The sequence below is a fragment of the Colletes gigas genome, unplaced genomic scaffold, assembly GCF_013123115.1.
Source record: "Colletes gigas isolate AHSC1104 unplaced genomic scaffold, ASM1312311v1 Colletes_gigas_Sc00007, whole genome shotgun sequence".
Classification (NCBI taxonomy): Eukaryota; Metazoa; Arthropoda; class Insecta; order Hymenoptera; family Colletidae; genus Colletes; species Colletes gigas.
The window spans coordinates 1,120,365-1,139,034 of NW_025106636.1; the positions used below are offsets into that span (position 1 = coordinate 1,120,365).

An 18,670-nucleotide genomic window follows, 5' to 3' on the forward strand; every position below is an offset into this window, starting at 1 on the left:
AATGACGACTCCGTAGCCAAGACCGTTGCAAATTAGTCTGTTTATTACCGGAAGCGATTAAGCCTCAATTTCGAATAATTTCGTTAATACTTACAAACAGATTGCTAGCCAGCATTTAATTATTACGTTACAAAAATCGATATTTACCGATAAAAATCATCAACCATCGCCATCGAGTTCCGAAGAAACGATTTGTTATTTATTGTAATTCTAAATACGATGCACAGCGATAACCGTAAAATGAAATTTGCATATTCCGATGAACAATATTATCTCATAGTTAAAGCTAACGCGAAAATGCGGTGCAACCGACGGAGTGACCCAATTTACCGGAGATTTCTTTAAAAATGTTACAACTTCGTTGGTTCGTAATCCCGGTGCCGCGTTTTTGAAATAATTATCCTGCGCCCGAACTGAGGATGCGCGGCTCTTTTCGCCGGCCGCGGAATCCCGGCGACGCGATTGGCCCGCGTTTTCGCTCCGTCACGTGACCGCGGCGCGTATATACGTCTAGCCGCCGGCGGAGTTCCTCACTCACTCTTTTCAATCTTTGCGACGCGGTTCACTTTTCAAATCTCGCATGCCGATTTTCCGATGGTCCGTCATCCCGACCGTGCGATTCATTTCACAGTCCGTCCTCGCGGGGACGCCCCGTAAGGCGATAGGTTCTCCCAGACCACCCATAAACGATCTGAAAGAGAAAAAAAAAGAAAATAAGAATAAAAGCGCGCGTAAGGGACAGTAAACGTAGATTCGTACGATCTGGCGATTGATCCTCAGCGATGACCATGAACTGATCGAGGATAGACACGTGTAAACCGCGCCGTTTTAGAGTCGAGAGCGATCCTCGTTACCAGTTTCGCAACTGCCGTTCGTTCAGGATCACTTTTTTTCACGCGTAGAGAAATTCTGTGGTCTGCTAGTGACGCGGGAATGGGTTTGACGGACACGAGTTTCGAGGTACTTTTGACTTTGTGGTGGGTTCTCGTCGTGGGAGTTGTGTGGACCGAGGGGGTCCGCGGTCAGTGTCGCGGTGCCTTGCCCAGTCGTAGCATCATTCGTTAATTGTTTTGGACGTGTCCTTCGGTAAGTAGAACGTATTATAGACTAGCGTTTAGAAAGATTATCGCGGGATTACGGTGGAATGCCCTTTAAATTATCAATATAATATTCTCATTCGAATTTAACGAATTTAAAGATGCATTTATTTAACGAAAGGGCCTTGTTTTAAAATGTACAAGTTACAATGTATTTTTCAATAGATATATATTATTTATGCATTTCTAAATGGATTTTGGTACTCGTCAAATCAGATTGTACGAAATTATTTGAAACGAAAGTCCAGAAAGTATAATTGAAAATAAATATGTCCCAAGTTCTCCACGAAATTCTATTATTTATTAACGGAAATAGTAACGATAATCGCCTACTTAACACTGGATTTACGGAACCCGTCAATTTTTATATACTCAAAGCCATACTTAAACTTTCAGATCTTATAAATATTAGTTAACGATATACGTTGAATTTGATTAATTTACCAATATAAATTTACATTCTGATTAAAAGAAGAACTCGATAAAAATATGTGCAATCACTGTTCCGTAAATCTAGCGTTAATATCTTAACAAAGATATTGAAATTAAAAATTTGATACAGAATTTGCAGTGTATCGCAAGCTGTAACAAAAATTTAAATGAAAATTGTTTCTTTCGTGATTCGATTAAACTTTACCATTGCTGAAATGGGTCAAGAAGCCTTTTTTCCCCGGAACGAATGGGATTTTCGGCTTTCAGAATTCGTGCAAAATTAATTGGAGTAACTGCTTAAGCAGGTGTTGCTGTTGCAATTGCTAGTTGCGCGTTGTTGCAGGTACGGTTGCAATTCATTTTCACGGCCGTTTGCGGTCTCGATTATTATTCCCATTCTCGTGTTTCCAAGCTACTTATCACGTAAACATTTTAAGCAATCCCTGTTAAACGTGCTATTCGCGGAACGTAAGAATGATTAGTTATAATTCATCTAATTGTAAGGAACGATGAATTTTCCTTGACAAGAAGTTCAAAGTATATAGTCTACAGCGAGACAAATGAGGGGAAATAGAACTGGTCGACAGAAATCAATTATTTAAATCGTTTGACGTATCTCGACAATCGTTTGTTTTGAATCAAAATGATACAAAATATAGTCTCGAGAAAAACGCGTTTTACATTTTTCAAACCATATTCTATCAAAACTATAGAAAGAAATTGATTTTTTCCAAGGTCTACGGTACAATAAATATGATAGAATCCTTAAAAGAATCGACAAGTGTTTAGAGAAAACAATGTAAGAGCTAAAGTTGGAAAATTCTGTTTCTCCTTCTATGTTCCAATAAGAATACGGTAGCATACTATCAAAGTACCATATAAAGTGTTTAGATTATTGCAGTCCAACGATAAGATCAAAGAAAATTTTATTAGCAACTTAAAGACAACAAGGTTTAGTCTTCTTTCTGAAAAATTAGACTGCCCAATTGCAGCGAGTCGGGCGTAAGTGTAATAGATTGTTATTGTCTATCGAAGGTGTACCAACGTCTCTAACGATGAGTTAATTTAATACCAGAATCTTGTTTTTTACCTCTCGGTATACCCCTCCTCCCGTAGATCATGTTTCCTCGAATTTCTGTACGCGAAACTTCTCTCCCTTTGTCCCCCGTGCACTACGCTCGCATGACGCCTTTATATCCCGGAGAACACGCGACCAGACTTCGTTTCGTTCGTTTTTCCCCCGAGGAAGTCGTTTCTCCAGATCTCCGAGCAAACGGTCAGGGTACGTGTTTTCGTTTTGCAACGCTCGTTTGCACATTCGTAATTGAATCTAACTGCATTTGGCAGTGCGTGTTGCTTCACGGAGTTGCAATGGAACTGATTCCACGTTAGAGTTTTCCAATAACAGCAATATTATGCTACAATTTTGACAAACAACCATAAAAAATTTTTAACTGTACTCGCTCCAGCGTGAGATACTGTGAAATAGTAAGTAGACTATACTTCAAAACACTTAAAATAAATGAATAGTATTTATAACTTCACGAATAACGGCTGTAAAGTAACTATCGAATACTTCTGTTTTTGTCATAATTTGAAAAATAGTGGAGAATAGACCCAGACAGGTAAAATCAGCGTGGCGATCAACGTGTTGAGTTATACACGTTGACTACAAGATTAAATCAGACTTAAAACGTGGTGTCCACGCTAAAGTCGCGATATTTCAATAACTATCGATCGTAAGAAAAAATTGTTTACATGAAAATTGCAGGATAAAATAGATCTCTGTTTTGGCGTAAACGAAAATTTCGTTTAAGTTATTAATTTAAAAGATATGGTGAAGTTTCGCTTTTTGAATGGAACTATATATTCTTTTGTTGGATCATGCGATCAGTGCTTTTCAAGACGAATTTAATAACCTGGTGGCCACGCTAAAGTGTGATATAATGTACATATATATATATAATATAATTAGTCGCGATATTTCAATAACTATTGATCATACGAAAAAATTATTTACATGAAAATTGCAGGATAAAATAGATCTCTGTTTTGGCGTAAACGAAAATTTTGTTTATGTTATTAATTTAAAAGATATGGTGAAGTTTCGCTTTTTGAATGGAACTGTATATTCTTTTGTTGGATCATGCGATCAGTGCTTTTCAAGACGAATTTATTCACTGTACATCCTATTCTATCCTGCAATTTACAATACAAACAATTTTTTCGTACGATCGATGGTTATTGAAATATCGCGACTGTCACGGTTTAGCGTGGACACCCTGTGTACGTAACTTTCCGATTTACGCTGTGTTATGGGGGGTTAATTTACGACGTCGCTATATCTTGGCCCCTGGCATACCACGTTTCCAAAACGCGTCGATAACACAGTGACGGCCGCGCGCGGTTCGGAAAATTCGGGAGACCTCGACGCAGCGTTTTCCGTCGCACCTGTTCGCAGAATTTCATCGTCGTTCGGCAATAACCGCCGAATATCAATTAATCGGGTCGGTCTATAGACAAGCGTGGATCAGTGCGTGTGACAGAAAACCCCTCGTCGAGAGTCAGAGTCCCCTCGAGACCGGCACCGCGGCCGCCTTTGAAATATACGCTGTTTGTCCACAACCCGTCACTGGAGCACAATGAGCCTCGCTCGGAGCTTAAGCGTTGTCGCTTGAAGGGCTATCGATAACTTGTCGTCGCCAAATTACTCACGCGACCGCGCCCGCGCCCGTGTCCGTGTCCGTGTCCGCGTTCCGCGCTCGCATTCGCATTCGCACGCGTCTCGATCCCCCCCTCCCCCCTCTCCTCTTTTTTGCTTCTGTCCGAGTTTGCAAAATAATAATATAATAACTCGGTCGACGGGTGAATTAGCGATTTTTTAGGCGCGCTTCGTCGGAGAAAAACCCACCGCGAGAACGAGGACCCATTATGCTTGTCAACTCGATCGGGATTCCCCTGTCCGCTCGATGGATCTCGATCTGTTGCCGCATTTCATATCGGAGATCCCTGGAGTGTAGGTACTCTCTCTCTGACTCCGCAATTTAAATCGCCGTCCACCGTGATCGGTTATGTAATGTACACGGAGGCGGATTTCATTTTTCCCCTGGATCTGAAAGCAGATTTTACAAATATTTATTATTTCTTGTTTAACATTTTTCCCTAAAAACCTATACCTCTGCAACAGGCGTTATATCTAGGATCTTCGACAATAATTGACAAACTTACTGATCACTACTGTCTAATAATTTATACGTCTACGTAAAAATCGCCTAAAAATTGTACGATTCTGTGTATATATTGTAAGCAACCTTTAGGTTTGTAATGAATGAGTGCAGTTACATTATGTGAGAGTTTCGATTAAAGGCATTGCCGACTATGTGTGTGTGTGTTTCGCGTGAAGTATACATTTAGATCGTTTGTTAATAATAAGTTAGTTACGTTCGAGTCAGCTTTCCGTACAAACTATTGCATTAAGATGTTAAAGGGAAAATATCTAAAATATCTTACAATATGCAGACAGTGTTTATATTATGTACGATGGCGTCGATACTGAAAATTTGTAGATTAATCGGTCGATTTCTTGCAGGAAAGCGAGACATGTCGTCGAGGGTGGTGAAGAATCCTGCCAAGTTTGACGTCGGCGTTGATGGCAGAGAGACCTGGTCAGGCAAAGTCGACTTCCTTTTATCTGTTATCGGATTCGCCGTCGACCTTGCCAATGTGTGGAGATTTCCTTATCTGTGTTATAAAAATGGTGGTGGTGAGCGAATTTCAGTACTTTTATATCACTTTTGGCATGATCACCTCCGTTTGTGCACCAAATGAAGTAAAATAGTCCACTGTAAAAAATTCTAAAACCACACGAAAAGATTGGACCACTCGAGCAATTAAAAAAAATACCAAACAAATGAAGTCGATGTCTTAGAAAGCTACGAACGACTTTGAAATTCGAAAGAAAAATTAACGAGATTCTAATCGAAACCAACGTTTATGCGATCATTTAAATGTTCGGTACGAATCATTCTGCATTGCTTATGTAATTTACCGCGGACAGAACGAACAACCAGTTTCGCTTAAATGGGCGTGACTCAATTTTCATCGCGATTAATCACACGGCGTAAACGTTTTCGACGATATGCGCATTCAGTGAACGTCTCAAAGTTGTTTTTAGATTTTTATTCTCCGCTTCGAGTTTTTTCCTCGTAACGATCAGTCTTCCAGCGGTTTTGTCTTATTTTCAAGAGATACGTGGAATAATTCTAAGTAAACACCAACGCAAGCACATTAACAGAACAATTTTTCAATCGTTGGTAATATGCATCACGGTTGATTTAAGAACGTTAGAAACTCGTCAAGAGATAAGCAGATTTTGCAGCCGTTTAAGTTGCTCGGCTTTAAATTTGTAAATTGACATTTCCAGAATTAAACGAGCCTGGCAATTGCCAGCCAAGATTGTCTAATTTCGAAGTTTATGAAATACTTCAAAGAGGAAGATTGAATGTAATCATTCTAATGGATGTTTTTATGATTACACAAACTTTTACACGATCGTCAAATTTATAAAATATCTTCGATAACTGTTACACTCGTTTGAGCCACGAAAGATAGTCGTTATAAATAAATTATATATAAAAAAATTGTACGCGTGTCCTCGAAGATATTCGATCTAATGTTCGTATAATGTTGGTGATTTTTATTTAAATATTCCGAGATTCAGCTTCGTTGGTGTCTCGTAACGTTGTTAAGCGTTATTTCGCTACTGCAACGGGGGATGCATCGAGTAATGCACTCCTGCAGCCAAGTAATACGGTGTTAACCGGTCGACTAATTGGCATTTACCTCGTGGAAAATGAACCCCCGAGATTTAGATTTCACTTCAGGGTTCTTATCCGCGAAAGCGTCCACAGGACTCGAAATTGGCCCAAATTAAAGCGAAAGAGTAATTTAAGAGTCACGTTACATCTCGGAAGATTGCTCCGTTCCACTAGATTGTTTGCAGGCCATACTATATCGCTTTAAAACCACAATTTACATACATATCGAGAATAGGATCAAACGAGATTTTAAGAACGCGTATAGTGGGTTACAAACGATCAAATAACTCGAAAGTCCAGTGTGTACCGAGTTCTGACAAATAAATAATACCAATATGTCTTGCATTGTCTCGGGGCTGAGTCGAAGCTTCGTACGACGGTGTGTGACTTTGCTCCATTCTGCAAACCTTCTAACAACGACTCCATCAAGCCTCACGCAACGACTTGGAAGACTATGGCTCGTCGACGACGATGCTATTAGCTGTTCTATCGAGTCTGCCGTAGGAATACGATTAGGGCCGGCTATCAGCGATACGGGGCCTCCTCAAAAGCGGCTGCTAACTCAATTAAGAGCAGAGTAGGGCGCGCCATTAGTACCGGCAAGATCGGTCGCTAATGTCCAATTACCTTAATTAATTATAATTTCCCATTCGGGCTGGCCTTTGATCATGGACGCTCGCGACGCCTCTACCTGCTCCATGTCACCGTACGCGATCCATTATGTCGCGTGATTTCGTCCAATGTTTCGCGCTTCTTCTTTGCAGAAATCCGCCAATATTTCGCGACCCGTTAACCGTTAACTGTTAACTCGTGATCCCCTGCATCTGGAATTTTGAACCTCTTCTATCTCAAGGCACGCCTCCATTCTTCTTTCCAAACGTGCAGAACGACTGAAACAGTGGAAAACCATAAGACCACGTTGTCTTTTAATGTTAAATAATTATATCATTAAATCCTAGGGCGGCAAAATCGTTAAGTTTACATAATTGCCTGGTCAAGTAAAATTAAATAGTATTTTTTTTAAATTATTAAAATTATTATTTTTAGATTACCATTTAATTTTCTAATCATTTTTATCCGATAAGCAATGTTTTGCGATATAGAAACGATACACAAATTATCTCAGCAATTGCATTTCTTAGCGATGTATTTTCCGATTTAAAGGAGAGACGCCATTTTAATAAAACCGCCACAGTGAAGAGTTTCGATGAAAATAAGTGCAATCGATGCCCGTGAATCTTGCGTTGACGCTTGCTTGTAGATTTCTTGGATCTAATACTTCGATACAAGTTGATTTCGAGGGAAACGCGTCCATTTTAAGTGAATAAGAAAACATCGAGTGGGCGCTTTCATCGAATCTGCTCGTCATTGAAAGGGGGGGAAAAGAAGTAATCTGGGGTAACCGCGAGGTATGAGAAGAAGGGAATATTCTTTCTCAATGCGATTACGTCTCCGTGGTTACGAGGGAGAATTTATCGGAAAGAAAAAAGACAGAACCATAGGGAAGGAATGTGCAGTATTTGAGAGGATTCTAGTTTCAATTAGCGAGGACAGCATCCCCGGTTCGTTCCTGATCTGACCATCTCGGATCAGCTATGCAATTTTATCAATACAAGTATTATATACTTCATCGATATTCGTTGTTGTCCAACACGCAACAGGCACAACGATAACGTTATTTGCTTTTTGTATCTGTATGTATAAACGTCCAAAATATTTTTCCTGTATTTAATTAAAATCGATAAATTTCTTTTTGCTATTTTAATAATATGTATTACTATATCGATGATCTATCAAGAAATTCTTACTCTCTGCGACTGCTTTGCGATTCATCCACGTGTGCGACGTATCAACAGATTTCCTGTCCGTGTCACGGCCAAATGTCCGGTTTTAAATAACATTTCCGCTCAATTTTCAGCCTTTGACCGTTTACCCTTTGTGCTCGAAACGTGGAAATGTTTGATATTTGCTTAACTCGTCCGTCTTCGATTTTATAGAATTTCTATAGCGAAGCGATCGGTTCAATCGTCAGGAATGCTATAAACAAACAAAAATGTAGCATAAGGGAGTATTCTTCTTTAAATCCTACAAACTCCTTGTCTCTTTCATAGTTTTTTAGCTCACAAAAATGACAAGCTCTAAATAGATTTTTTACCGAATACTATGGATCGTTATTAAGACAAAAAAATCGATGTAAATCACCGAAACGTTTCAGTTTTTCCTATCGTTACGGCGGTACAGAGAAAATTCGAACAAGGTAAAGAAAAATGATCCAAAATGAGTCGAACGTTAAACTAGATCTTTTCAATCGAGCAAAAAGACAATTACAATTACATTGCTTTGCTATAATATACTATTACTATTACATCTCTACTCGCGATCGTCGAACTGTTTAACATATTTGTATAAATTATTTATTCTACAATTGTTCGCGACCGTTGCGGTGTAATTTCTTGATAGACGTTATCCGATCTCTGAAAATTCATCTTCGCCAATTTCCCCCGATCGTTTGACGAATCGGCTCCATTCGAATCACCATTTTAGCTTCACCTTGCCACATTTTCGAAAGTTCACTATCGAATTACGCACCTAAAAGCACCTCGCTGCCGCTGGTGCTCTAAATATTCTGCAATCCAGTTATGCAGCTAACGCGGTGATGCTGGTAGCTCGCATATCACTCTTTTTCCCCTCGCTCTTGGCGCCGCCCCCTTCGCGCGAGGCCAATACCGTCAAAGATGATAAGAACATGGAGAAAAAAAACCCATAACGGATATCCCTGCGTCCTTAAAAATTGCGTTCGGTAACTGCGGAAAAAAAAAACCAAACATGAATGTTGAATTCTTGAAATAGAAAAGCCTTTGTTGAAACCTCGCGCGTAATAATTAATCTTAAAGCTGTTCGAATTTCAAGTTTGAACGATTAAGTAAATTATTAATGCGTTTCTGTTGACAGGTGCCTTTTTGGTTCCATATTGCATAATGCTGGTGGTAGGTGGAATTCCCCTCTTTTATATGGAGCTCGCCCTAGGTCAGTTCAATAGAAAGGGTGCGATCACATGCTGGGGTCGTATAGTGCCACTTCTAAAGGGTAAGTAGACGTCAATTCATATTTCCTGAACTCATAGTTGGCGTTAGTTTTAATCACAACAGTAGAACATTATTATTTCTAAAAATTATAAATTATGATCAGAGAATATAACGAAGTAGAGTCAACGACTAGTGTTGACAATGACACCAACCGCGAGTTAAATCATATCATAACTATACTCGTTCGCTTCTTTGCTCATTGAACGACCCTAGTATTTTCCGAGAAATAACGTGACAAATCGGTGATTATGGCGGTCGAAAAGAGTTAAAAAAATACACAATGAATTTTGAGGTAATAACGTGGAATTTTCCCATCTCGTCTAATGCACGAGATGATGCTCGACAAAAGGACCATCGACGATCCAAGACTTTTCCGAGCGACCGTCGGAACGTCTCTGAAAACGTTCCGAACCACTTTGCCGTCATCTCTTACAATGAAGAACGACGCATTAGGCACGCCCAGTATATTTTTCTTTTATTGCACACTTCGGCCGGCGCGGTACGCGGTGTTTTATGTAACGCGTATAAATCCAGGGAAATCCGAGGGGGTGGACGAGCACTCGAGAAGAGCCTCCATTTCCGGCGATTTCCTGCTTCATCGCGGCGATTTCAACTAGGGCCGTCGCGATGATCGATCTAAGAGCCAAGGAGCCCCTTGTCTCCCGCGTGCTTTTTCCTTTTGATCCGCATCGATGAACGACGTAATTGATCCCGATGAAGCCGACCCTCCCCGCGGGATAATGGAATATTCTCTGCCGGGGGAATTGGGGATATAAAACACGTCTCGAGAGATTTTTAATCCTTTCGAGACGAGTCTTCTATACGTATATGCATAGAACGTGATCCCCCCCCATTACAAGCACGAACTGAAATCATTTTAATCTCTCCCTAAAAGATTTTATAAAGTGTAAAACCATTTGCTTGCAAATATTTCAAATTAACCGAGTGCAGGCTTTTGTTCTTGAAAAATATAAACATGACTAGGAAGTATACCTATACAGGGTGTCTCATAGCATGTGGAACCCACTTCAAAGATGGATTCTACATATACAGAGTGTTCAGCCAACCATGGGAGATTTTAGAGGCCAAAGTAAGACGAAAATCAAGAAAAATTAAATTGAAAAATTTCAAATCGTTCTGGAAAAATTATTTTCGGTCGCGGGGGTCGATTACAACCGTTTTTGGTGAATACACGTACCCCCGAAATCCTACGCGTTTTCGAGAAAAAAATTCGAGATGTGAAATTTTTCGACGGGGGTAAAAAAATTTCAAATCGTTTGGGAAAAATTATTTTCGGTTCCGGGGGTCAATTATAATCATTTTTGGTGAATAGACATACCCTCGAATTCCTGCGCGTTTTCGAGAAAAAAATTCAGTAAGGGCGGAAACTTTAAACGTTAATAACTTTTTAACGAGGCCTCCATCAACAAATTGGTATTCTTGATTTTCGTCCTATTTTGGCCTCTAGAATCCCCCAATTGTACCAGTCTTATCCTAAAAGCAATTTCCACAACCGTGGACTGTTCTTGTGACCAGGAATCGGATACGCAGTCGCCTTAATTGCATTCTACGTCGATTTTTACTACAACGTGATCATTGCGTGGGCGTTGAGGTACTTCTTCGCCTCGTTCTCCAGCCTGCTGCCGTGGACCACGTGCGACAATCCGTGGAACACGCCGCATTGTCGTTCATTCGACGCGAATATTTCTTACACGTTCGACGATCCGTCTCTCGCGGAATCGTTCGATCAGAGAGATTCCAACAACTCGTCACTGATCGAAGAATACCTGGACAGAACTTCGAACCAAGGCTACAACAATACTTGGTACACGAGCGCCGCTCAAGAATATTTCAAGTAAGTCTGCTCCTCCTACGCGAATCGACGACCACGATTCAGACACTGAAAAATAAGGAAAATTAATGGACTTTTGATATAGAAACTAGATAGAGAAACGAATCTTTTTGGGGATTGAAAATAGGGGGAACGAAAAAAGTCATAATGAAACTAGGGGGCAAGAAATATTAATACGATATTCTGTTACTCTGTTTAAAGTCTGCTCCTCCTACACGAATCGACCATGATTCAGGGGACACTGAAAAATAAGGAAAATTAATGAACTTTTGATATAGAAACTAGATAGAGAAACGAATCTTTTTGGGGATTGAAAATAGGGGGAACGAAAAAAGTCATAATGAAACTAGGGGGCAAGAAATATTAATACGACATTCTGTTACTCTGTTTAAAGCCGAGCGATTCTAGAGCTTCACAAGAGCGAAGGCTTGCACGATCTTGGGAAAATTAAATGGGACATAGCGTTATGCTTGTTAGTGGTCTACCTCATTTGTTACTTCTCTTTGTGGAAGGGCATTTCTACTTCCGGAAAGGTGAGATTTTACGTCACCTTCGCGAGATCGTTTGAAAAATTTTTAAATAAACTTCTCGTCACAGGTAGTTTGGTTCACGGCTTTGTTCCCCTATGCCGTTCTACTGATTCTACTTATACGGGGCGTTACGTTGCCAGGAAGCCTAGAAGGCATACGCTACTATCTCAATCCGAACTTTTCCGCCATCACTAAAGCAGAGGTAATCAGAGCTACTGAACTGTAACATAAAAAAATAAATTTCAAATTAATTTCATCGTCCTTGCCACATTCGTCCACCGTATTTTGGGCACCGATAATTAAATGAGACAGATATAGAATAAATATTACAAATTCCTCGTCATCGGTCTTTTGTAAAAAGTTTCTAAATTTTTAATTGTAAAAAGGAATAATTTGCTTGACAAATATTTCAATTAAGTCTTATACCGGTTACCAGTATTTCCATGCTTTTTGAAATAATTTACCAAGATGTTCCAAAATGCAAAATAATAAAAGCACAGCGGCTTTCTCCTTTTTTTACTGTTCATTGTTCCTCGATCGTTTCCTCACTTTCATTTTATTATATTATAAAACGTTTGGCTTTTTCTAGAGAGCCAGTAGCGTTCTTATAGAAACGTTCGCACTCGCGATCCATCGTAGACTTGGTAAAATGTTTTCCAACGGATAATCGCAGAGTTATGAGGTGCCCATTTACAGTGGCCGCGGGGAAGGAATAAGAAACCGAAGGACAGAAAGTTAATGCACTGGTATAAGAGAGTCGGGAAAAGTCGAGCAACGTGGCCGGGAAATATTGGGGGAAAGAAAAACGTGCCAGGTTTATCCGACGACGCTGAAAATGGAAACTCTGTGTACCTGTCATAATGACCATTAGAGTTCGGTCAGCCACGGTTCTGGAACCGGCACGTTCGACCCTCCCGATTCATAAGCGGAATGCATTTCTTTCCAGCGACTTAGCCGCCGCTCCTGGATCGCTAAAATGGATTTTATACAGCGACCGTGGAAATTTGTCGATTCCCATAAGCTCGTCATAGACAAGAAATTATTTTTATTCTGCTTATTTTCCTTGGTCTCTTAACACGGTTAATTCTTTAACGGACGCTCTTTTCATAAAGCTCTCTTCCTGTTTTTCAATCGATATTTTATAAATATTCAAATATCAGTCACGAGTACTTGCATCATTAAGCGGACAAATAAATATGAATTTTATTAATTCACATAGCTCGTTGTATGCACATATAATTCCTTATCGTCAGACTCTTTCGTTACAAACTAATTCTGAATTATAAATGTATGGGAACTGAAATTTGCCGACTAACGTGTTTGGATCTAAGCGGTAATTCTTCCGCAATTTTTATAATTTTTTTTTTTTGTCAGTAGATGTTAAATCCAGTGGTTTATTTAGCAATTTTTAAAAGAATAGAACGTAATTTTTGTGATCTTGATATTGTAAATCAATTCTGATTTTAATTATAAAACAAAATTTATGAAACCATTCCGTTAGCTTATGTTAAGAACCCTAAATCTTTTTTTTAGGTATGGGTAGATGCCGCGACACAGGTATTCTTCTCCCTCGGGCCGGGCTTTGGGGTGCTATTGGCTTATGCGAGTTACAATAAATATCACAACAACGTTTACAAGTAAGAAATACTCGCCAACGTACCGAAACCATCCCGACCAAACTTCAATAATTTTTTCTCGTCGTTGAGCATATACATACAAGAATATTAAACAACCTCTTTTCTAAATACAAAAGCCACCTATTTTTTAGAGCCACTCTTGCACAGTTGCTTTCAATTACAATAATTTTTATTATTTTCTTGCCTCGAAAGCAAATTTAGACGGCTAAATTAAAGTTTCATTTCTCTTAAATTAATATTGTATACAAAATTCCTTCATTAGTGTTTTAAGGGCTTATTATACAACCTGATGGTTGTCTCCACCAAATGTCTTCCACCATTTCGAAGCTATATTGCTTGTATTTTCAGGGACGCATTATTAACCAGCCTAATCAACAGCGCAACATCTTTCATTGCTGGTTTCGTGATCTTCTCTGTGTTAGGATACATGGCGCGGGCAAGTGGAAAGTCCATCCAGGACGTAGCAACCGAAGGTCCTGGTCTAGTATTTATCGTATATCCTGCTGCTATAGCTACCATGCCCGGCTCCATGTTTTGGGCACTCATCTTCTTCATGATGCTGCTGACTCTGGGCCTGGACAGCTCGGTACGTTTCTCAATATGAATTTCATTCGTTATCCTGTACAATTAATAATATTCTTTCAATTCTCAATGGAAATGATGATTTTCAACTTTGAATTAATTTATCTCTTGAAAGTAAAATGTAAACAGATTTATGTAACTGCACAATGTCCTTAACACGTCCAAGCATAGGTACTCGTTTTTTAAAAGATTCTATTTCCCCTGAAATTCTTTCAAAACGCATACGTTTTAAATTTAAAAAATGTAATCGTATTTCGTACGATGGACTATGTTGAATTTTATTTAATTGCATTAATTCAAGGTGTTTTCTTTACGCGATAAACTTTGGAAATTATTCCTCTAAATTTCGAAGTTTCTTTGCTTAATAAACCATGTGCTTTTTTTATAGTTTGGTGGTTCTGAAGCGATAATAACTGCTCTCAGCGACGAGTTTCCCATTATCGGGAACAATCGAGAAATTTTCGTCGCTTTTCTTTTCACACTGTACTTCGTCGTTGGATTAGCTTCGTGTTCCCAGGTAAAATAAACGTATAACTGACCCAACTTAACGACATACTCGTTCAGTAACAAACACCGAATTTAAAATGCTCACTAAACCCGATTAAATATTTTACCGTAATCTTTATTATGATTCAATTTAATTGCTATTTTGTAATACTTTTATACAGGGTGTTCGGCCACACCTCGAAAAAATTTTAATGAGAGATTCTAGAAAATAATTCTTTCAGAACGATTTAAAATTTTTTAATTTTGTCGAAAGTTTGACCACCTTCTCGAATTTTTTTCTCGAAAGCGGATAGGATTTCGAGGGTATGTCTAATGACCAAAACTGATCGTAATTGACCCCCGAAACTGAAAATAATTTTTTTACAATGATTTGAAATTTTTTAATTTCGACGAAAAATTTGTCCACTTATTGAATTTTTTTCTCGAAAGCGGATAGGATTTCGAGGATATGTCTAATGACCAAAACTGATTGTAATTGACCCCCGCAACCAAAAATAATTTTTCCGTGAATGATTTGAAATTTTTTAATTTAATTTTTTAATAACTTTTTAACGAAACCTCGATTAAGAAATTGAAAGATAGTTACATTCATCCCCAATACTGTATATTGTGCTCACAGTTATCCGAATTTCAGTGGCCCAAAGTCGCGACTTCGTAGGATTAGAGTTAATGGAATTGTTGGAAATTATTAATGGCATTTTGTATTTACGCAGGGTGGCTTTTACTTTTTCCATCTGTTGGATCGTTACGCTGCCGGCTACTCGATGCTGTTCGCAGTTTTGGCAGAAGCAATCGCGATCAGCTGGATCTATGGAACGGACCGATTTTGCGCGGATATTAAAGATATGATCGGCTTTTCCCCCGGAATTTACTGGAGGGTTTGCTGGAAATTCGTCGCGCCAATATTTCTCATGGTACGTTGTTCATTATTTTTTCTTTTTCCCATAAAATACTACCGATCCTACCTCCCAATAGATCCCTCAAATTGAATTCCTGATTTATTAACTACGCGAAATATTAAAACAAAAAAAAGGCTTCCATTAATTATTTGAAATGGACGTTGTTGCCAAAAATATAAATTTACCAAAATTACGCAGTTGGAAAAATGTCGGGTAAATAAAACTAAATAAATCTATTTTTTTTTTGCGGATTATGCTAGCTATGTAGTCCTAATATTACAGCCCACTCCTTAAAATTAGATTCTACCGTAATCTGATTCAATTATTACTCTCGATCCAAATAAAATTACATACTATATTCCACTACACAGAATATTTCTAAAATAAATGCCAAAGCTTTGGGACGAGAGTAGAACCATCCTATTTCATATGTTACAAACGAAGAAATCCAACGAATATGTTTTTTTTTCAAATAATCTTATGTGCTGTTCTAGTTTATTATCGTTTATGGTTTAATGGGCTACGAACCGCTGACTTATGAGGATTACGTGTACCCTGTCTGGGCAAACGTACTAGGCTGGCTAATTGCGACTTCCTCAATTGCCATGATACCCGGCATTGCAATTTACAAAATCATCGTCACGCCCGGCAGCTTCATCCAGGTAATCTCGATATTAAACTAATTGTACTTATTTTTACCAACTTCTAACAATTGATGAAAGAATGTCGCATTAACGCATATCTGTTAATATTAACTACAAGCCTTTAACATCCATATCAACCCTCAGACAGAGTTGAACAATTTTATTTGTGAATAACACATAAAAATTTCACATTCATTTTAAAAGAATTTGTTGCGCATGAAGAGATTAGTTCCTCTGGATCGTTCAATCTGAAAAATGAAAAAACTAATTATTCAATTGCTAGAACTCCTCGTTTCAACAACTGCCCCCTGTGGAATTTATTACCTATAATGAAAAACAACATTAACTTTAACAATCCTTGAATACCAACCAAGTAATGTTACCAATATTTGTTAAATTATAGAGATTGAAGATTCTCACTACTCCTTGGAGGGACACGCAGCAGAAGAACGCTGACTTGTCCTCGGTAGCAAACGGCGCAGTTCATCGCAGTTTCATCGCAGACCAGGACTTGAACCTGCCCAACGAACAGCAAGAATTGACCAAAGAACAGACAGAGGTGATGATCCAGTCCAGAGAAGGTATTAACGGGGATCCACCTCCGGAGCCGGTCTAGGACAGTGCGGTTGTGATTTTGCACGGTGCACGGTTCCAAGTATACCTTTGCTAATATTCCATCATTGGGATTTAGTTTTATGGAAAAGTTTTCGCGATAAATCGCCTAGACCTCGAACGCACTCACTTAGACTTTACGATGCGATCCTTACGACGATTCTTTACTCCCTGAATGGCGAGGATTCGCGACGGGACCTTTGTGCCAGTGAACTCGATTCTTTTGACAGTGAGGAAAAAGCATTTTCTTTACGCGTCACGATTTATCAACAAGAAATTGTTTAAAAAAAAGTATTGTAACTTCTCTCCGCCGTGGACCACAACAGACTCAGGTTTTTTGAAACAACTGCTTCGCTTCAAACCTTTCTTCTACACTGATAATTTTTTGTCTTCTTTCCCGGAACTCTTCGACATACCATTCAAAACCAATTGGACTTTTTGTGCCCCGCATTCATTCTTTGTTTATTACAATTCCAGTAGACGAAGGTTCGGACATTCTTCTCTCATGAAACCGTATTGAAACTCTTTTAAACGGGATCGTGTGTTTCTATATTCTTGCAAAAGATGAGACGAATTTAATAACTAGCAATAATACATCATCGTTATGAATATTGAAATAGTAGCGATAGTGTACCAACGTTATGAAACGAACAATTCAGGTACTGATTTTATTTCTTTAAGTAAGAAATATCCAGTCGTTTCCATTTGATTGTTCGAGCACTCTTACATAGTCTGGCTTGGTCAGACGTACATGCTGTGTAGACTATACGCAAATTGAACCCACCGATCAGGTGTAAAATGTTATATTACACTGTATTAACGTTCAAATGTTATTGAGATAACGAAGCCTATCATCGAAAAGCCTTTATGCTTTGTCGATTTAATATCTAGAATAGAATAGTCCTTAGACAGGCAATACGATGGAAAAGCAGGAATTTTTAATTAGCACAATCTTTTTCCTACAACAATTGTCTGTCTCCTTGACTCTGAGAATCGACGACGCAAATGGTTGAATAGATGTTAAGTATTTGAAAAACTATTATTGTGAAGTTGTTAGAAAATATTCTATGTGCAGATATACATATATGTATGATATAGTTTATAGCTATTGTTGTTAGATATAATGGTATGTATGTATGTATAATGATATATTGATGCGTGTGCATATATCTATACATACATATAGGATAAACCACCACCCACTAAATGCGTCCTCGACATATTTCAGGTTCTCAAAAATCACGAAAACTATTATGGTGTTCCGTTTAAAACGAACCATCCTGTATAATTGTATGTTATATTTTATACATCGCATCCGAGTTGCAACCACAGCCATAGGTAGCAGCTCGGGCCTTGTTAACGTAATAAATAAATAAATATTCGCAAGAATACGACAACTATATCATAAGTAAAATAACACTCTTTCGTTGCTTCGAAATTGTAATTATCTCGGATTTATATTAATCAAACCTTCTGTCATAATATTTCATAATTCTGTTTATAAATTTCAATGATGTTAAAAATGCGTACTTGATTCACATTTGAATTTTCGTTCACGGGCATCCCACGTCGCGGATGTACAATCTCATGTATCACATACAATATCAGTTTCTTTAATAAAAATTTCTGAAAAATATCAAAATGAGAATATTTTATTCCCCAGTTTTAAATAATCATTAAATTTGTTTTTATTTATTAGCGTTTGTTTCGTCGAGATTGAGAAATTACGCCAATTTTTACGGAGGGAAAAGGAATGGTAGTTTTGAGCCTTAAAACTAATAAAGAACAGGTCCTAGTGGATAAATCATAGTAATGACAAAAAAGGATACCTCGAATAATAATTAGTAAACGATGCATCAATCCTCCTACCTAAAACTTTCAATTGACACTGTTTCGAGGTTAGGTAAGTAACTCAGCTCGGCATTTAGTCAAGTCCTATACAACGCTATTATAGGCGAAGCGGCTACAACCACAA

General features: G+C 38.4%; 1 protein-coding gene and 1 long non-coding RNA gene across 4 annotated transcripts; one reads left to right on the top strand and one right to left on the bottom strand.

Moving 5' to 3' along the window:
• Positions 1-556: 556 nt before the first annotated feature.
• On the bottom strand, positions 557-7,005 carry LOC122396554. Its single transcript, XR_006259051.1, has 4 exons — positions 6,678-7,005; positions 5,040-5,270; positions 4,441-4,641; positions 557-691 (listed from the first exon to the last, which is right to left on the bottom strand). It is a non-coding gene; the product is annotated as an uncharacterized LOC122396554 (long non-coding RNA).
• On the top strand, positions 574-18,485 carry LOC122396552 (sodium-dependent dopamine transporter). Of its 3 annotated transcripts, none has more exons than XM_043395076.1 (12): positions 574-1,086; positions 5,119-5,292; positions 9,299-9,433; positions 10,969-11,287; positions 11,679-11,817; positions 11,882-12,016; positions 13,348-13,451; positions 13,800-14,037; positions 14,422-14,550; positions 15,254-15,454; positions 15,934-16,101; positions 16,487-18,485. In XM_043395076.1, exons 2-12 carry the CDS (start codon positions 5,130-5,132, stop codon positions 16,697-16,699), a joined length of 1,944 nt encoding a protein of 647 aa, XP_043251011.1. In that variant the 5' UTR covers positions 574-1,086; positions 5,119-5,129; the 3' UTR covers positions 16,700-18,485. The 3 variants fall into 3 exon arrangements, with proteins under 3 accessions (XP_043251011.1, XP_043251012.1, XP_043251013.1); XM_043395077.1 differs by lacking the exon at positions 574-1,086 and adding an exon at positions 2,769-2,811; XM_043395078.1 differs by lacking the exon at positions 574-1,086 and adding an exon at positions 2,830-3,017.
• Positions 18,486-18,670: the final 185 nt, after the last annotated feature.

What these genes read in the sequence shown, in the direction of transcription:
- LOC122396552 (XM_043395076.1), top strand. Translation starts at nt 5,130, where the DNA reads ATGTCGTCGAGGGTGGTGAAGAATCCTGCCAAGTTTGACGTCGGCGTT. An exon ending in GTGTTATAAAAATGGTGGTG is followed by an intron (nt 5,293 to 9,298) that starts GTGAGCGAATTT and finishes TTCTGTTGACAG; the next exon opens with GTGCCTTTTTGGTTCCATAT. An exon ending in TATAGTGCCACTTCTAAAGG is followed by an intron (nt 9,434 to 10,968) that starts GTAAGTAGACGT and finishes TCTTGTGACCAG; the next exon opens with GAATCGGATACGCAGTCGCC.